At 47.0% G+C, this 15731-nt stretch overlaps 1 protein-coding gene and 1 pseudogene across 1 annotated transcript in view; one reads left to right on the plus strand and one right to left on the minus strand.

Moving 5' to 3' along the window:
* LOC135908238 (short transient receptor potential channel 3-like) overlaps positions 1–15731 on the plus strand; it is a 51554-nt gene that overhangs the window by 17305 nt on the left and 18518 nt on the right. Inside the window, exons 3-5 of the mRNA XM_065439994.1 lie at positions 557–753; positions 4075–4208; positions 11913–12109. Of these exons, the coding sequence (XP_065296066.1) occupies positions 557–753; positions 4075–4208; positions 11913–12109 (528 nt within the window). The remainder of the gene's footprint in view (positions 1–556; positions 754–4074; positions 4209–11912; positions 12110–15731) is intronic.
* LOC135908239 (tubulin alpha-1C chain pseudogene) lies at positions 4270–8397 on the minus strand (annotated as a pseudogene).

Raw genomic sequence — 15731 nt, forward strand, 5'->3', positions numbered from 1 at the left:
GAAGGTGTACTTAGCGAACGCAGATCTATTTGCTTGTGGTAGCTCAGTAACCAGTATTTGCTTATGGTAACATGGTGGTCGCTCAGTAACCATTAAAAAGAATACATCTATTACAATTTCATTGCAAATAAATTAGGATTGTGTTAACAATGTCATTTCATTGCAGGTTCAAAAACGACACCCTCTGTATTGAGCCCACTGTTCTATTTTTTAAAAGTAAACTGTTCGAAATTTGTGACAATGCAAAAATGTAACAGCGCTGACACAACTGCTACTCATGCACTGCATCGGAACATGAGATATCAGTCTTGTATGCTGTCACACGAACGCGCGCATACCATATCGAATGGCCGTAGTTCATAGCGACTGCGCAACAACGAAAGGACTAAGGAAAAAAAAAACAACGACAAAAGGCCGTTCTTGTGCCTCGTCCTTTATTATTGCCCGTGTTGTTGCGCAGTTAACACATGGATCAGTACCGATTCGCCCAGCTGTCAGTACTTCTGCCACTCATTCTGGGAAACCAACCGTTGTGTTTTCCGCTTGCACCACGCAGGCGCACCCGTTGCTGGACGTGAACTGCTGCGACATGCGCGGCCTGCGGGCACTGGAGGTGGCCGCGCAGAACGGCGACGTCGAGCTGAGCGTCGAGCTGCTCAGGCTGCGCGCGCTGGACGCAGACCACGTGCAGAGCGCCCTGCTGGTGGCCATACAGCGCGGAGACATACGCCTCACGCGCATCTTGCTCGACGGGTGCGTACCGCGAGCCGAGTTCCATTTCTAGCGACATTTTTTAAAGGGCGACACAAGAAGGCCTATGGGCCCCGGGTGACAGACGACCTAGCTATGCCACTGAATATGTTATAATTAGCTGCGGATATACAGAGTTGGAGGCGTCATTATCCTTAACGTGCGCTCGTTTTTATGATATTCCCTCGAGGGGAACGTTCACACAAGCCAAAAAATTATTGATTCATTGCTTGATCGATTGATTGATTGACTTACAAAGGATGACTTGAGGTCTAAGACGGGGTAATAAAATGACTAGAACGCATCTTAGTGAAACAAAGGGTTCGAAGATGTCGGCACCAGCTTCCTACTGTTAATGCTACTAACGTGCACGGCTCCGGTAGCCAGGTGATCCGTTAACGATAAGAAGTCTACGGGCAAAACATCGATTGCTCATTAGGTGGCTTCCATATCGCGCTTCCAAACCCTCTACATCGTCCGCCGATTGCTCCTCAGAGTAATAGGAACCAATGGGAGTTCGTATGAAAACAAAGAGAAAAAAAAGTGTAGGAACATTTTCAAATCAGGGCTATGGCTTTATCGCAGCCGCCACACAGTTAAAGAAGTAATGCGTAATAGCCGTATCGTTATTAATAAGCTTGAAACGAAAAAAAAAATAAAGATACGTGTGTGCATCAGGTTTCGCACGGCAACCGAAAATGCGTCTTTGCTTTGTTGAAACAGCATGGCGCTTCATAATCTCGAAGGTCACGGCTTTTGCGCTTTGCCCACGCCAGAAGAACTGGTAAAATTCTAATAAAAGGAGTCTCGCCATAACACGCTAACTCCGATGCACATATCTGCCTTTTCAGCTGTCGTAGTCACTGTTGGCTAGCAATGTCTACATACATCTGCATGCACATGCCGCCAAGCTGACATGCCATGTCACCCGCAGTGTCCCAAGCTTAGCGAAACACGTGCTAATGATAGGGGCAGGCGAATGTACGCGTCTTTTCGTGAGTGATAAAGTACGTGCTTTACAGAATCTCGACTGACGGTACATCATTGCACTACTTCGTATTTTGCTCTGCATTCCTGCTTTAAAGAATAATAATAAAGCTTTGAAGGCCAGCGTGCTACACGCGACATGGATGGGGACACCGGAAATACAAATTTTAGCTAACGAATTGAGCAGACGCCACTTACTCCTTTCTTTGGGTTGTATGCGTTGCTGTTGAGTCATTACGCATATGCGATGTGCTCCCAATTGAGTTCTATACGTTCCATGGTGATGAGTCAGGAGTGTGGCATATACATTCTGCACAAGAGCTACGGTTCTGGAAAAGCATCTGCGTGCGCAATGAGTGCAATGCGCAATGCACTCATTGCGCAATTCTGGCGCAATGAGTGCGAAACTATCTCAAGTGCAAGTGTCAACATAATGCGCAATGATTACCCGCTGCGGTGGCTTAGTGGCTGTGGTGTTGCGCTGCTAAGCACGAGGCCACGGGATTAAATCCCGGCTGCGGTGGCCGCTTTTCAATCGAGATGAAATACAAAAAAAAAGAGTTTGTGTCCCGTGCATTGAGGGCATGGTAAAGATCCACTCGTGGTTAAATCTAATCCTGAGTCTCCCACTACGGCGTGAATCATAAACAAATCGTAGTTATGGCACGTAAGACTCCAGAATTCCTTCATAGACAAGAAGTGCATGCGTGACATCTGTGAATACGCTGCGTGTCTGTTCGTTGGTCGTGTGGTTTAATTTTGCCTGTTACTGGCCTCGTTTCATGAAACAAATATTGCAGCCATGTCCAGTAATCACACTGACTAAAGCATTCAGTTAGCACCTTAGAAAACATAAAATAGCAAATTTGCCTTATCACACGCATATAGCAATTGCAATTTGTGGATAAATTATATGTATGGATTAACATACCTAGCTATCACTTGTATGCATTATTGTTCTTATTTGTTGCCATTAATAACCGTTCCTATTTATGAATTCGTATTTGTGAATTACCAACTCTGTCAACTATACACCCTGATAGCAATTACTGCAATTGCCAAGAATGGCCGATGGTTAATGCAGCGATGGTGTACGTTCTGCGTGAACTATTTGTATGCACATATTCTAATGCTACGGTTTGAGTTTTTCATGTAGTGTGTCTTAAATTTTTCTGAACAGTTGTTATAACGTGCACCCTGCATTCTAATTAGGTGCTGTAGGTTGGGCTTACTCCAAATGAACGTGAACTGTGCGCCATCTTTTATTCCATATCGCTTACTGTCACAATGTGTCATTACTTGTAGTGTAAATGTCACCTGCTGTAATGTTCAGGTATTTGCTTTTAATTAATCATTGTTTGATTGCTTGCTAGTTCGTTCGTTCGTTCGTTCGTACATTCATTCAAACTAGCGCAAAATTTATATTTATTGTTTGGCTAGAAGAGGAATAGATGACATCACACGTGATGTGAAACTGTTCTGCCCAAACATGCAAATGTAAAAATAACGGGCTGACAAGCACGGACGAATGCGCGGAATCCCATGCAACGTTTTGCAAATACTCACGCGCTTTGGACGCTTAGTGGAGGTGTTTATTATATTTCATCGGGTGGGTTTCACTAAGAGTAGAGTTACACTGCCCTACGAGGCCATAGGAGAAGCGTGGAATAAGAATCAACCTTCCTTGAAATGCACCGCGTTTTCCGTTTGGTTCTCTTGTCGCTACTTCTCTCGAAATGTCGCGAAATAGGTCTCTTCTTGATAAGGCGTCCCGCCGCTTAGTTTCGTATAGCACAAATTGTTTAACTTACCCTTTAAACATACCGGCCAGCCTCTGCATAAATAAAGATCGTGTTTCTACCATCCTTGACCTCGCGCCCTATATTCGTAGTTGCAGCAATACTGACCATCCAGAATTCTTTAACTTGCTGCGTGCAAGGAAAGCAAGCTTCGATATAGATAAAGAAGAAAGGTATTTAGTGTCGCAAATTTATATTTCCGTATACTTCATAGTAGAAGTAGCGAAAAAAAATAACTGTAGCACAAGACACACAAGTACACAGGACAGGCGCTGAAGTTAGCGCCTTTGCTGTGTACTTCTCTGTCTTGTTTTGACGTTACTTTTCGCGCTGCTTCTGCTACGCAGATCAGCCAACTTGGCCAGTTTTGTACTCTATTACATTTCTAGTTCCCCACTATACATTTTGTCGGTTTGGTCTCGCTCACTAGACTGTTTCAGATATTGCGTAGGTTGTACGGTAAACCTAAGAGGACGCCTGATAACTTCGTCCTACATGACAAAATGAGACGAGGACCAGCTCGTACCTTTGGTTTCAGAGCGCACGGACCGTGTACTGTGCCAGTTGGCAACATGACCCCTCTCATGGCAGCTGCTATCGCTGGCGACCTCGAGATCACCAAAATGCTTCTGGACAGAGGCCACACAATACAGAAGCCTCATGAACCTGGATGTAAGTATTGTTTAAACTTTCGGCTTGGTGGGGGAGCAAAATGCTACCACATTGCGGGGACTTAAAGTACGCGCGACTTGAGCAGCTTGAGTCAAAAATAAGAGAACGTAAATGAAAAGGTGAGGTACGTGGTCACCAGGCATGTAAGGCCTGGTGACACTCTCGTCTAAAACAACACAATCCATTAAGTCCAACGTGCAATTTCTAGGTCGTTGCACCTCGCTAGCCTTGTGGACTCAAAAACAAGCAAACAAGCTCAGAAAATGAGCGCGCCATGGCTACAAATAACCTGCGAGTCAAATGAGTTCAGAAGAAGTAAATGCTTAAGTTATCGTTCATTGGCAAACAACGATTGCCAAAGCGAAGCCATTGCGGCCAGTAAATCTTAACCTGAAGCCACGAGTGTCGCTTAGAAAGCAGGGGCAATGTAGAGACTGCCATATCTTTGCATGTGTGATACATTACGTGTGCTTGTTTATAGAATAGAGCAAGCTTTAACTTGTTCATAAATGCATTGCTCTTTTTGTAATAGCGAAGCGGCAATACCGGCAGCAACGACGCTGGTAGCGTAACCTTGTTTAGCGGAGCATGACCCGAGAAGACAGGAAACTATTGCTGCATTGAACTGGTACTGCAAAGCGTCGCTAGAGTGTAATTGTCATCATGCGGTTCTTTTATGTTTTTTTTCTTTGACGTCAACATCCATGTGACATCAAAACGTTTGAAGTACACAGAGGTTGGACAAAGCATCACAAGATACCGCTACCCGCATTTCAACTGTCATTGACTGCCCCGATATACCCGACAGTCCCGTGACGGTGATAAGTTTATCGACGAGCTACTAAACTCTCTGATGCCTGTGTATTATCCACGCGTATTATCCAGTTTTCTTGAAACCGAATTTTGACTATAAATTCTAAACGGACGCTCATGTAGAAGTACTGCTGGAAGATTTTGCAAAGTATTGTGCGCTTTGAACAAGCAAACTCTTATCCTTACATTTTTATCAGGGATCAGTAAGTGAACTTGAGGCATAACCTGCTAGAGAGATCACTGACTTACAGGAAATATCAGTAAATGACGGTACACCTTAAAACGGACTGTCGACACGCGAACAGCTGCCGGCATTCTGTAGGCGCGTACACGACCACTCCGAAAGAACCATGACACTTTGACCACTTATATTTTTGTCGGCTGTGTCGTCTAAATCAAAGCAAAAACAGACCCTTATGCTGGACTGATAAGAAACGCCATTTCTTTCCGTGGTACTAATCGATGTAGGAATATGCTGAGGAGCAAACTGTAAGTTGTCATGGTCATATAACCTGAGATTCTGAAATTCATTACATGGGAATGCAATCAAGAATTTATTGGGGAAATACTGGAGCCCACTTCAATGGAAGTTCTTTTACGTCATGCTTTGCAGGGAGAGACACGCTGAAAAACAACTTGAGCCCTTTTCTAGGAGAACTGTATCTTCTTATTTGGGAGGACATATTTTCTGGCAGTGATAAGCACTGTATGCATAAGACATATTTGCCAGCACATTTGCTTTCGCCAAATGCGTACACGTGATGAAACCGCCCACACAGTCATAGCATCCTCGGACACAATAATGGACTAGAGCCCGTATTTAAAGAAATATGAGGATTTACGTGCCAAAACCACGATCTCATTATGAGGCACGTCGTAGTGAGGGGCTCCGGAAATGTTGGCAACTTGGGGTTCTTTAACGTGCACCTGAATCTAAGTACACGGGTGTTTCCGCATTTCGCCCCCATCGAAATGTGGCCGCCGTGGCCGGTATTCGGTCCCACGACCACGTGCTTAGAAGCTCAGCACTATAGCCACTAAGCAACGATGTCGGGTCCAGCCCGTATTTGGCAAAACTTCTCTTATGTGTTGTTGGCAGTCAGCACTCGTCCTGTGTACTCCCATGTCCGTGTTTTTTTGGAGCTGTTTTAAATATTAAAGATCCCTACTAACTAGCTCGCACCCAAACCCTTCTGAATCTCTTATATGGGGTGATCATTTTACTTTTTCTGAGTTTGTAAAAATTCCCTGTTGTATATGTCATAATCCTCTCTCTTCGGCTGAATTATTCAGGGAGACGGACATTACTTCTGCGAGAAATTGAAGCAGATGTACAACTAATTACCAAAAACTTACTAATTAACCTCTTGTTTATTTATTTTACAGCACATTGCAATTTACGAATTGTAACTGGTGGATATGTAAGACGTATCCGCATGCATGAAATCTCTGTAATGCCACCACTTTGGCGGTAGCCGAAGTTCGTTGTGCCACAGTTGCGCGGGTTTGCCAGATCCACAAAGTGACATCGCTTCTATGGAGGATTTGATTCAATTTTCCGATTATGATGAGCCAGTAGAAATTAAAAGCTTGAAATATAGTTAATGTATTATTTAATATTATATAGTAGATTAATTAATTAAAGACCACATGGTCGCAACCACTGAGAGCTTCCTTACAAAGGAACGGGCCGTTTATTTCAGATCGGCTATTTTTAAATATTAAAGGACATTTTCGTCGAAACACCCGTTCAAATTGCTTAGGCGACGTCTCTCTGCTCTAGTGTGTCTTGCGTTAACCTCAATGGCGTTGTCATACGGCTAATTGTATGCCCGCTCTGCATGGCTGAAGCACAAAATCGAGAGTTCGTGAAGGTCGTGTGGTCACGTGTGGTCGTGAAGAATCACCACACAACGCTATAGACGTCGACTAAGGTTGAAACACCCGCCGTTGTGCTTCTGAGCCTGAGAGCGCGGGATCGAATCCCGACAACGGCGGCCGCATTTCGATGGGGGTGAAATGCAGAAAAGGTGGCGTTCGCGGTAGGGAAACTCAAGTGGTCAAAAATTAACTCGGAGTCCCCCAATATGTCACCTAACGCCTTATAGTAAAATAGTATTTCTGGTACGTAAAACCGCGGAATTAGATATATATATGCAGTCAGTCGGTCAGTCGATAAACAAGTACACCTGTGTATATATATATATATATATATATATATATATATATATATACACACACACATATATATATATATATATATATATATATATATATATATATATATATATATATATATATATATACACACACATATACATATACATATATACATATATACACACACACACACAGGTGTACTTGTTTATCGACTGACCGACTGACTGTGTATCGACTGTCTGTTGTCGCCGAACCTTACGTAATCAGATTGCGTGCATGCGTGATGCGAATGGTGTAGAACCTTCTGGAAGACATGCGGGCACTAGCGATTACTCTGGAACCTTCGATGGCTCGCGTACAAAAGCTCAGGCGCTTCGCCTGTTGATCAGATTTTTGACGATCGCCGACTGCGTTCGCCACTATGGCTGTGCTTTGTGTAGCCTGTTTTTGTGGGTACAGGTTCGCCCAACATAAGTTAGTCCAGTCGTTCACAGTGTGGCTATATATATACTGTGTTCTTTAGCGTCACTACTACGTGACATCTGACAGAGCTAGGTGCTGGGTATGAGGGCCGTTCGATGTCGTAGATGGCCTCGGTGCCAACCATGAAGGTGCAGACTGCGTACTCAAAGTTCGCGTGCGTAGTCAAGACGACGTTGTACGGTTCGACAACATCTGTTGAGGCCTGGGGCGCTAGGTAGCTCGAGAGCTGGAACTAGCACTTTTTCCTGTAGTCGACCGAAAGGCGCCCCATAAGAAGCGAGCTCAATCCGGAGCCAGTACCACCGCCTAAGCTGTGGAATACGAGGAAGCCCTGTAGACCCATGCACATGTCCGCCAGCTTCCGGATGCGGTCAAGGACTACGTCGATGATCTCCTTGCCGATAGTGCAATGACAACGCGCGTAATTGTTGGCAGCGTCCTCCTTGCCAGTAATTACCCGCTCCGAGTGGAAGAGCTGGAGGTAGGCGCCTGAGCGCACCTCGTCGACAACGGTGGGCTCGAGATCGATGAACACCGCGCACAGAACATAACGACCGGAGCCGGTTTCGGAGGAAAAAAAAGTGCCGAAGGAATTGTTGATACCGCCGGACAGCCCGTCGCTGGGCATTTGGCCACCCTGCTGGATGCCGTAGTCGAGGCGGTAGAGCTCCCAGAAGGCGTTACCGATCTGCACGCCCGCCTGGCCGATGTGGAGGCTGATGCATTCCCTCATGCCTCGTCGGTGATAGTGACCGAAGGAACGGTTCTTGCGCTGCACGGAACTACAACACATAAGTGACGCATGCAGCCGCCACCGGTACTTTCGCAATTCGACGAGGACGCCGATACAGAAATCCACACTGCCACGAGCAGCCTAGGTCTCGGTGCCGTCCTAGTCCAGAGGAAAGACTGACTTGAACGGATGCTATCTTACGCTACCGGGTCGCTGCCAAGACGAGAGGGCAATTATTCTACAACCGAAAAGGAATGCCTCGCCATCATTTGGGCTACAGCAATATTCCGCCCTTACGTCACGCCACGCGTTGGTAACGATCAGGCTTACCATCACGCCACGTGTGATGGTAAGCGTTACGTCACGCTTACCATCACGCGTTGTGTTGGCTAGCGAATTTAAAGGACCCTTCAGGACGCCTGGCGCGGTGGAGCCTGAGACTGCAAGAATATGACATCACTGTAATCTACAAGTCCGGACGAAAACACTCTGACGCCGGCTGCCTGTAACGCGCCCCCATTGACCCACCGCCGTAGGACGGCGAGGATGACGACGCCTTGCTTGGAATGATTAGCGAGGAAGACTTCGCTGAACAGCAACGAGCAGACCCTAAGCTAAAAGGCCTCGTCGACTATTTGTAAGGGAATACAGACGTTGGTTCCTAGGGCATTTAAGCAATGATTCTCTTCGTTTTCGCTGCGAAACCGAACCTTGTAAAGCAGACGTTCTCGACAGTCCGCGCCAACTACATTTTTGTTGTTTCCTCAACACTCCATCCAGAAGTACTGCACACCCTACATGACGATCCGACTGACGGGCTTCTCGGTTTCTCCTAGATGCTATTGAGCATACAGGAAAGTTTTTACGGGCCGCGCCTGACCTGCGAGGTCTCCCGTTACGTCAAGACATACCGACATTGTCAGTGGCACAAGACACCACCGACAAGGCCAGCGGCCTTAGTATAGCCAATCGAGCTTCCTTGCCGACCATTTCAGCAGATTGGGATGGATTTGTTGGGACAGCTTGCGATGTCGACATCCGGAAATAAGTGGATTATCGTGGCGACTGACTACGTCACCCACTTCGCTAAAAGTAAAGCTCTGCTGAAAGGTAGGGTAGCTGAATTGGCGAAATTATTCCTCGAGAACATCCTGCTGCGACATGGTGCCCCAGACGTCCTCATTACCGACAGAGGAATGGCTTTTACAGCAGAGCTCACGCACGCCATTCTGCAATACAGCCAGACAAGCCACAGGAGGACAACTGCCTATCATCCGCAGACGAGTGGTCTGCGGACGAACGCAGACGAACGGACGAATGGACGAACGCAGACGAGACCCTCGCCGACATCCTAGCAATGTACATCGACGTCGAGCACAACACGTGGGATTCCGTCATGCCACATGTAACCTTCGCTTACAACACGGTGGAGCAAGTTACAACATGAATGACGCCGTTCAAGCTGGTTTACGGCAGGAAACCAACGACGACTCTCGACGCCAGGCTGCTGCAGGTCACCAACGAAGAAAATCTTGATGACGCAGCCTACCTCCGGCGCGCCGAAGAAGCCGGACAGCTGGCCCGCCTGCGCATCAAGAACCAGAAGAGGACCGGCAGCCGACGCTACAATCTTTGATGACGCTACGTGGAATACCAACTTCGTGACCGTGTTTGGGTTTGGACACCGATACGCCAACGAGGACTTAGCAAGAAGCTTTTACGGCGCAATTTGTGACCCTACAATATCATCCGTTCCATTGACGCACTCGACTATGGGGTAGCGCCAGATGTAATTTCGCTATAACAGGGCCGCCGCTCAGGGCCTGAAATAGTTCATATTGGGGTACTTAAGCCATTCTACCAGCGCAAACGAAATTTGGGACTTTGTATAGCTGAGCTTTGGACTTCCTTTGGACTTTATTTTTGTTTTGTTACTTTTTCTTAGTAATTGTGTTCTTGTTTTTCGCTCTTCTTTTGTGTATACAGCAACGAGAAGCTGTTTCCTTAAGAGGGGGGGGGTGGTATTGACACGAGTACTTGCCTATCGAATGACCGTGTTTCATCATCTAACAAGTGTTATGGCTCAGCTCAGACGCGCCTTCATGTATCGGAGGTTTCTGGAATGTTATCGATGGTTCTATCCGCTGTCTGTTGTCACCGAACCTTGTTTAATTTGATTGCATGTACGCGCGACGGGAATGTTCTAGAACTTTCTGGAAGACACGCGTGCAACAGCGATTACTCTGGAACGTTCGATGGCTCGTCTATACAAGCTGACGCGCTTGCCCCGCTGATCAGATTTACCACGAGCGCCGACTGTGTTCGCTGTTATTTTTGCACTTCAAGTGCAGCCTGTTTTTGTGGGCACATGCTCACTGACCTGGAGAGGCAAAGCAGAAGAGTGGGTCTAAAAATGAACCTGCAGAAAACTAAAGTAATGTTTAACAGTCTCGGAAGAGAACAGCAATTTACAATAGGCAGCGAGGCACTGGAAGTCGTAAGGGAATACACCTACTTGGGGCAGGTAGTGACGGCGGATCCGGATCATGAGACAGAAATAATCAGGAGAATAAGAATGGGCTGGGGTGCGTTTGGCAGGCATTCTCAGATCATGAACAGCAGGTTGCCATTATCCCTCAAGAGAAAAGTATATAATAGCTGTGTCTTACCAGTAGTCACCTATGGGGCAGAAACTTGGAGGCTTACGAAAAGAGTTCTACTCAAATTGAGGACCACGCAACGAGCTATGGAAAGAAGAATGATAGGTGTAACGTTAAGGGATAAGAAAAGAGCAGATTGGGTCAGGAAACAAAGGCGAGTTTATGACATCTTAGTTGAAATCAAGAAAAAGAAATGGGCATGGGCAGGACATGTAATGAGGAGGGAAGATAACCGATGGTCATTAAGGGTTACGGACTGGATCCCAAGGGAAGGGAAGCGTAGCAGGGGGCGGCAGAAAGTTAGGTGGGCGGATGAGATTAAGAAGTTTGCAGGGTCGGCGTGGCCACAATTAGTACATGACCTGGGTTGTTTGAGAAATATGGGAGAGGCCTTTGCCCTGCAGTGGGCGTAACCAGGCTGATGATATATATATATATATATATATATATATATATATATATATATATATATATGTTACTATGGTTGAAATATTGATCAATACATTCCGGACCCTGCACGTTGGACTTCTTTAACTCAACATAGACTGCGACTAATGAAATAAAAAAACGGTTGTGCGCTGCGTTTCCCCGCGAAAACGATTCCAGTGTGGCGGCAGGATTGTGAAGTAATAAATTTTTTTGACAATGTTCCGCATCTTAGTTTATTCAGTTCCATAGCTGGATTCAATCATTACGTGATTTTTATACCCAGCTTTTTGTTCCCCATTTGTTATTGTCCACGTGAGCTGCGAGACAAGAGAGAGAGCTTGCGCGCACTATGCAACCTCTTTCTCTCTCTCTTTTTGCTACTACCACTGCAATGGTAATTAGCAAAAGGCTTCTCTCTTTACGCAGGTCGGTGCGCCGAGTCGTGCCGCGAGCAGGCCGCGCGCCACGGCGAGCGGCTGTCTCAGTCGCAGCTGCGTCGCAACGCCTTCCGCGCGCTCAGCAGCCCCGTGCACATCCTGCTCACGTCGGACGACCCCGTGCTCAGCGCGTTCACGCTCAGCCGGGAGCTGCGCGAGCTGGCGCAGAGCGTGCCCGAGTTCCAGGTACGTGGCCGGGCACACGTTGACGACAGCGTCGTCGGGGGGTGTGGTGCGTGCAAACAGCGCCTTCTCGAACTTGAAAGTTTTTACGGAGCGCAAGCTGGCATCGCGTTGACAGCGAACCGGCGGAAGGCATATGCCAGACCAAACTGATATGCTAGTCTCTAGGGCAAGTGACAGCAACGCGGGACATATAAAAAAGCACCCTGCGTAATGAACATGCTGGCCTCTGCGTGGAAAACGAAACCTGCAAGATGCTTTGCAAGTGCTGTAACTAGTCAGCAAGAAAGCACGCAGGATTCACTTGTCATGGCCACAGTATGCAAATGTTTTCTGGCAATCAAAATATTCTGTGTCAATTGAGAAAGATGATGATGACAACACAGGCCCTGTGTTGTCTTTTCTTACGTCCTCGTCTTTCGCGCTGAGCAAACATGTCGACAAGGAATCCCCCCAACTCACCCAAGCTTCCACTTTGTCAAACAACTATTGCCTTATTCAATTGAAGGCCTAATCTCTCTTTTCAAGCGAAGTTTATATTGGCTCACAAGTTTCGATGGCGTTGTTATGGTCATGAAAAAAGCAGTTGCTCCCAGAGCAGAGAAGTTGCGGAAAATGGCGTTTTGATGAGTCGACAGCTGCGCCGGCACTGGAACGTCAGTCATTAGCCAATATTCCAGTTGCATAGGCGCACGATCCCGCCACGCGCGCTACCAATCGGAGCCGTTTCGCTTCCGCCGCGGAGGGTAAGGGTCTCGCGCGCGCGCTGCGCCGACTTCGTTTCCGTTCACTTTAGTCTCGGAAGACGGACGGGACGGCGACGCCTTGTGCGTTCCCCAGAGGAACAGGCGCCATTCGATGAGCGGCGGCGAGAACTCACCCGTGAAAGGGCTCGTCGTCGGCGCGCCGATACAGCCGTTAGAGCCGCACGATCCCAGGCAATCCAACAGCAACGAGAAGATCTCGAGCTGAGGGAGCGGGAGGCCGAAGGAATCCGGCACCGTTGCCTGTGGGCTACTCGTGACGAAGGTCAGGTGCGTGCAGGAGAAACTTCACTTCCCTTCGCCCATTTTCAGGTGGGCGAAGGGTTGGTCAATGCTTTTCTGAGGGCCACGTGGGAGCCTCAACCCTATATGTGCTTTTTGCACTGCAATTATGTACAAGCATATGTCATTTTTTTTTTCACAGCGGGGATTTCACTTGAAGAAACAGGCTGATGACCTTTTCCCACTCACGCCTGCGAAAGTAAATACGAGGCGTTCTAGTTCATCGGGTCGGTACATCTATTGGTTTCAACTCGATGAAACGAATGCAAGCTTACTTTATCTTTTCGCCGTTTTCTTTTTATGGGTGTGGCACCAGAAAAAGAATAGGGAGTAGTCTGCTGAACACTGTGATATCATCTAGTCGAAAGAAATGAAAAAAAAAGACGTTTGCTTGCAGGGTGCCTTCGGCTTCACCGCAATATGGAGCAGCATAACGATGGCTTAGCGGTTATCTATAGTGTTACGTGAACGGAGCTCAGGCAGGAAAGTAACGGAACCTCCGGATTTTATTGGAAGTGCGCTGCAGTCATTGCTCAAACAGCCCGTGCAACGCGAGCATTGCACACGCAGCAGAGAATGACACGTGTGAGAGTAAGTGAGTAGGTGAAGAAACTTTACTGGAGGTCCGGCGAGGACGCGAACTCGTCGCGCACCCGGCCAGTCCCACGTCGGGAGCGGCAGGTCTAGCCCACCGGCACGGTCGCGGGCACTCCGGACAGCCAGGATTTGCTTTTCTAGAGCGGGGCCACGCAGAAGCGAGTGGCGCTTCTTACTACCAAATAAATTTATTGATACAGTCACGGGTTCGTAAATACCAGAACAGTGAATGCCACACTCACAGATGTTACGCAACAGGTGCCACGGACGATTCCGACAGGATACTAAGTCTTATGATTAAGTCAAAATGCTTGTATGCGCTATAGCGCAGTGGCTGTTATGAGGGACAACCGGCAGAGGTGTTTCCCACTATTATGTCGACGAAGCGAAATCACATGAGATGGCGCGCCAACTTCAAGTTGGACAATTAGCACAGTGGAACGGAATTATGTTCCACGCGATTGCCAAATGACGTGTATACACAAAAGGCATGCGTTTTGCTCGTGAAAACGGCGCCGTTATCGCGCACTGTAAAAATTTACTCACCGATGCCGGCCGATGCAGCGCCGATTTCACGCCGGAAACATGCCACATCTGGTTTCCGCACTGGATGCGGTACAGGCCTGATTGATTGTAGATGCCTTATTGAGCCAAATAACTTTTATGTATGGACTGCAAGGCAGGTGCGACAGTTACCAGAATGGCCTGTAGATGATTTCCGTTGGCGCAGATTTTGATGACGACGCAACGCGATAGCCTGAGGCATTACACTGAAAAGGAAATTGGCGGTTGAAGCACGCATCGGAAAGCGCAAGAAAAAGCACGGTTTACGCGTGGGACGCTTTAAAACGCTTTATAGTGGTCAAAAAAAGTAATATGCTTCCAAGGCTTTCATTAGCTGTACCAGATATAAAATTTTGGTCACAGATTAAGCATAACGTTGTCCATATTTTCGCCTAATACGAACTCGGATGCAACACTCGGTCCGCCTAGAACAGAGATCAGACGTTCCGCGTGGTGTGTAACACACGCGTATATCGCTTTTCAGTGCTAATATGAGTAATTGCCTGGATGTACTGTAATTACTCCAGGATTCATATCATCTACCATAATTAGCAGGAAATTAGAACACTGTGCCACAGTTCGCTTTCCAGCGACTCCAATCATTTGCGTACAACGCTTGCAAAACGCTTTCGATGGCTGCAATGAGTATTTACAGCAAAGACCGTAATTATCCCACACGCTATGGATTGTGCAGTTCGCGCTCCACATATTTCCCGAAAGCAAACTCGGTGCCCGCTGTAGTTCTTCCTGGCCAACAAGCAAATTTTCCACCTGATTCGTGAAACACGTGTATAAGGCTTTGGAGCGCTAGTACAAGCAATTTACTGCAAATAGTCGCAATGATCTGACATGCCGTAACACATTCTATCATATATAGACCAATACCAACTTTCCGTAGAAATTTACCTATAGTGCCAGGTTCGGTCGTCAAAGGACACCGATAAGCCATGATTTTTAAGCTTTTAAACACTTTGCAACGCTTCAATAAGTAATTTCCTTCATTGACTCACTGGCCTTAAGCTTTGTCCACACATGAGTTGGCCAATTTTAATTATCTCAGCAGAGCGGCAACGCCGACTGTGGGCAGATTGTCAGCGTTGCTACATTGTGACAGAGGCGCCGACACGAAGAAAAAAACACTGTCGGTTGACAGTCGGAAGACCTGAATCGGTGTCGTGTTGGCCTAGTGTGAATGAGCCTTTATGAAGTTGCTGCACGATTGCTTGTACAAGGACGCCGTGTGAACTTCAATTGCATAACTACTCTATACAGGAAGAAAAAAATTGTTTATCGATAGTTTTCAATAGGTCCTGATTAACCCACATACACCTAACGCTGACAGAACGACACCGATTGCTTACTTGCTAAGCGGCTGGAAATTTTAGCCCTTCTGTTGTACTCGCTAAGTGCATTTTCGA

This window comes from Dermacentor albipictus, chromosome 2 (genome assembly GCF_038994185.2).
Source record: "Dermacentor albipictus isolate Rhodes 1998 colony chromosome 2, USDA_Dalb.pri_finalv2, whole genome shotgun sequence".
NCBI classification, from domain to species: Eukaryota; Metazoa; Arthropoda; class Arachnida; order Ixodida; family Ixodidae; genus Dermacentor; species Dermacentor albipictus.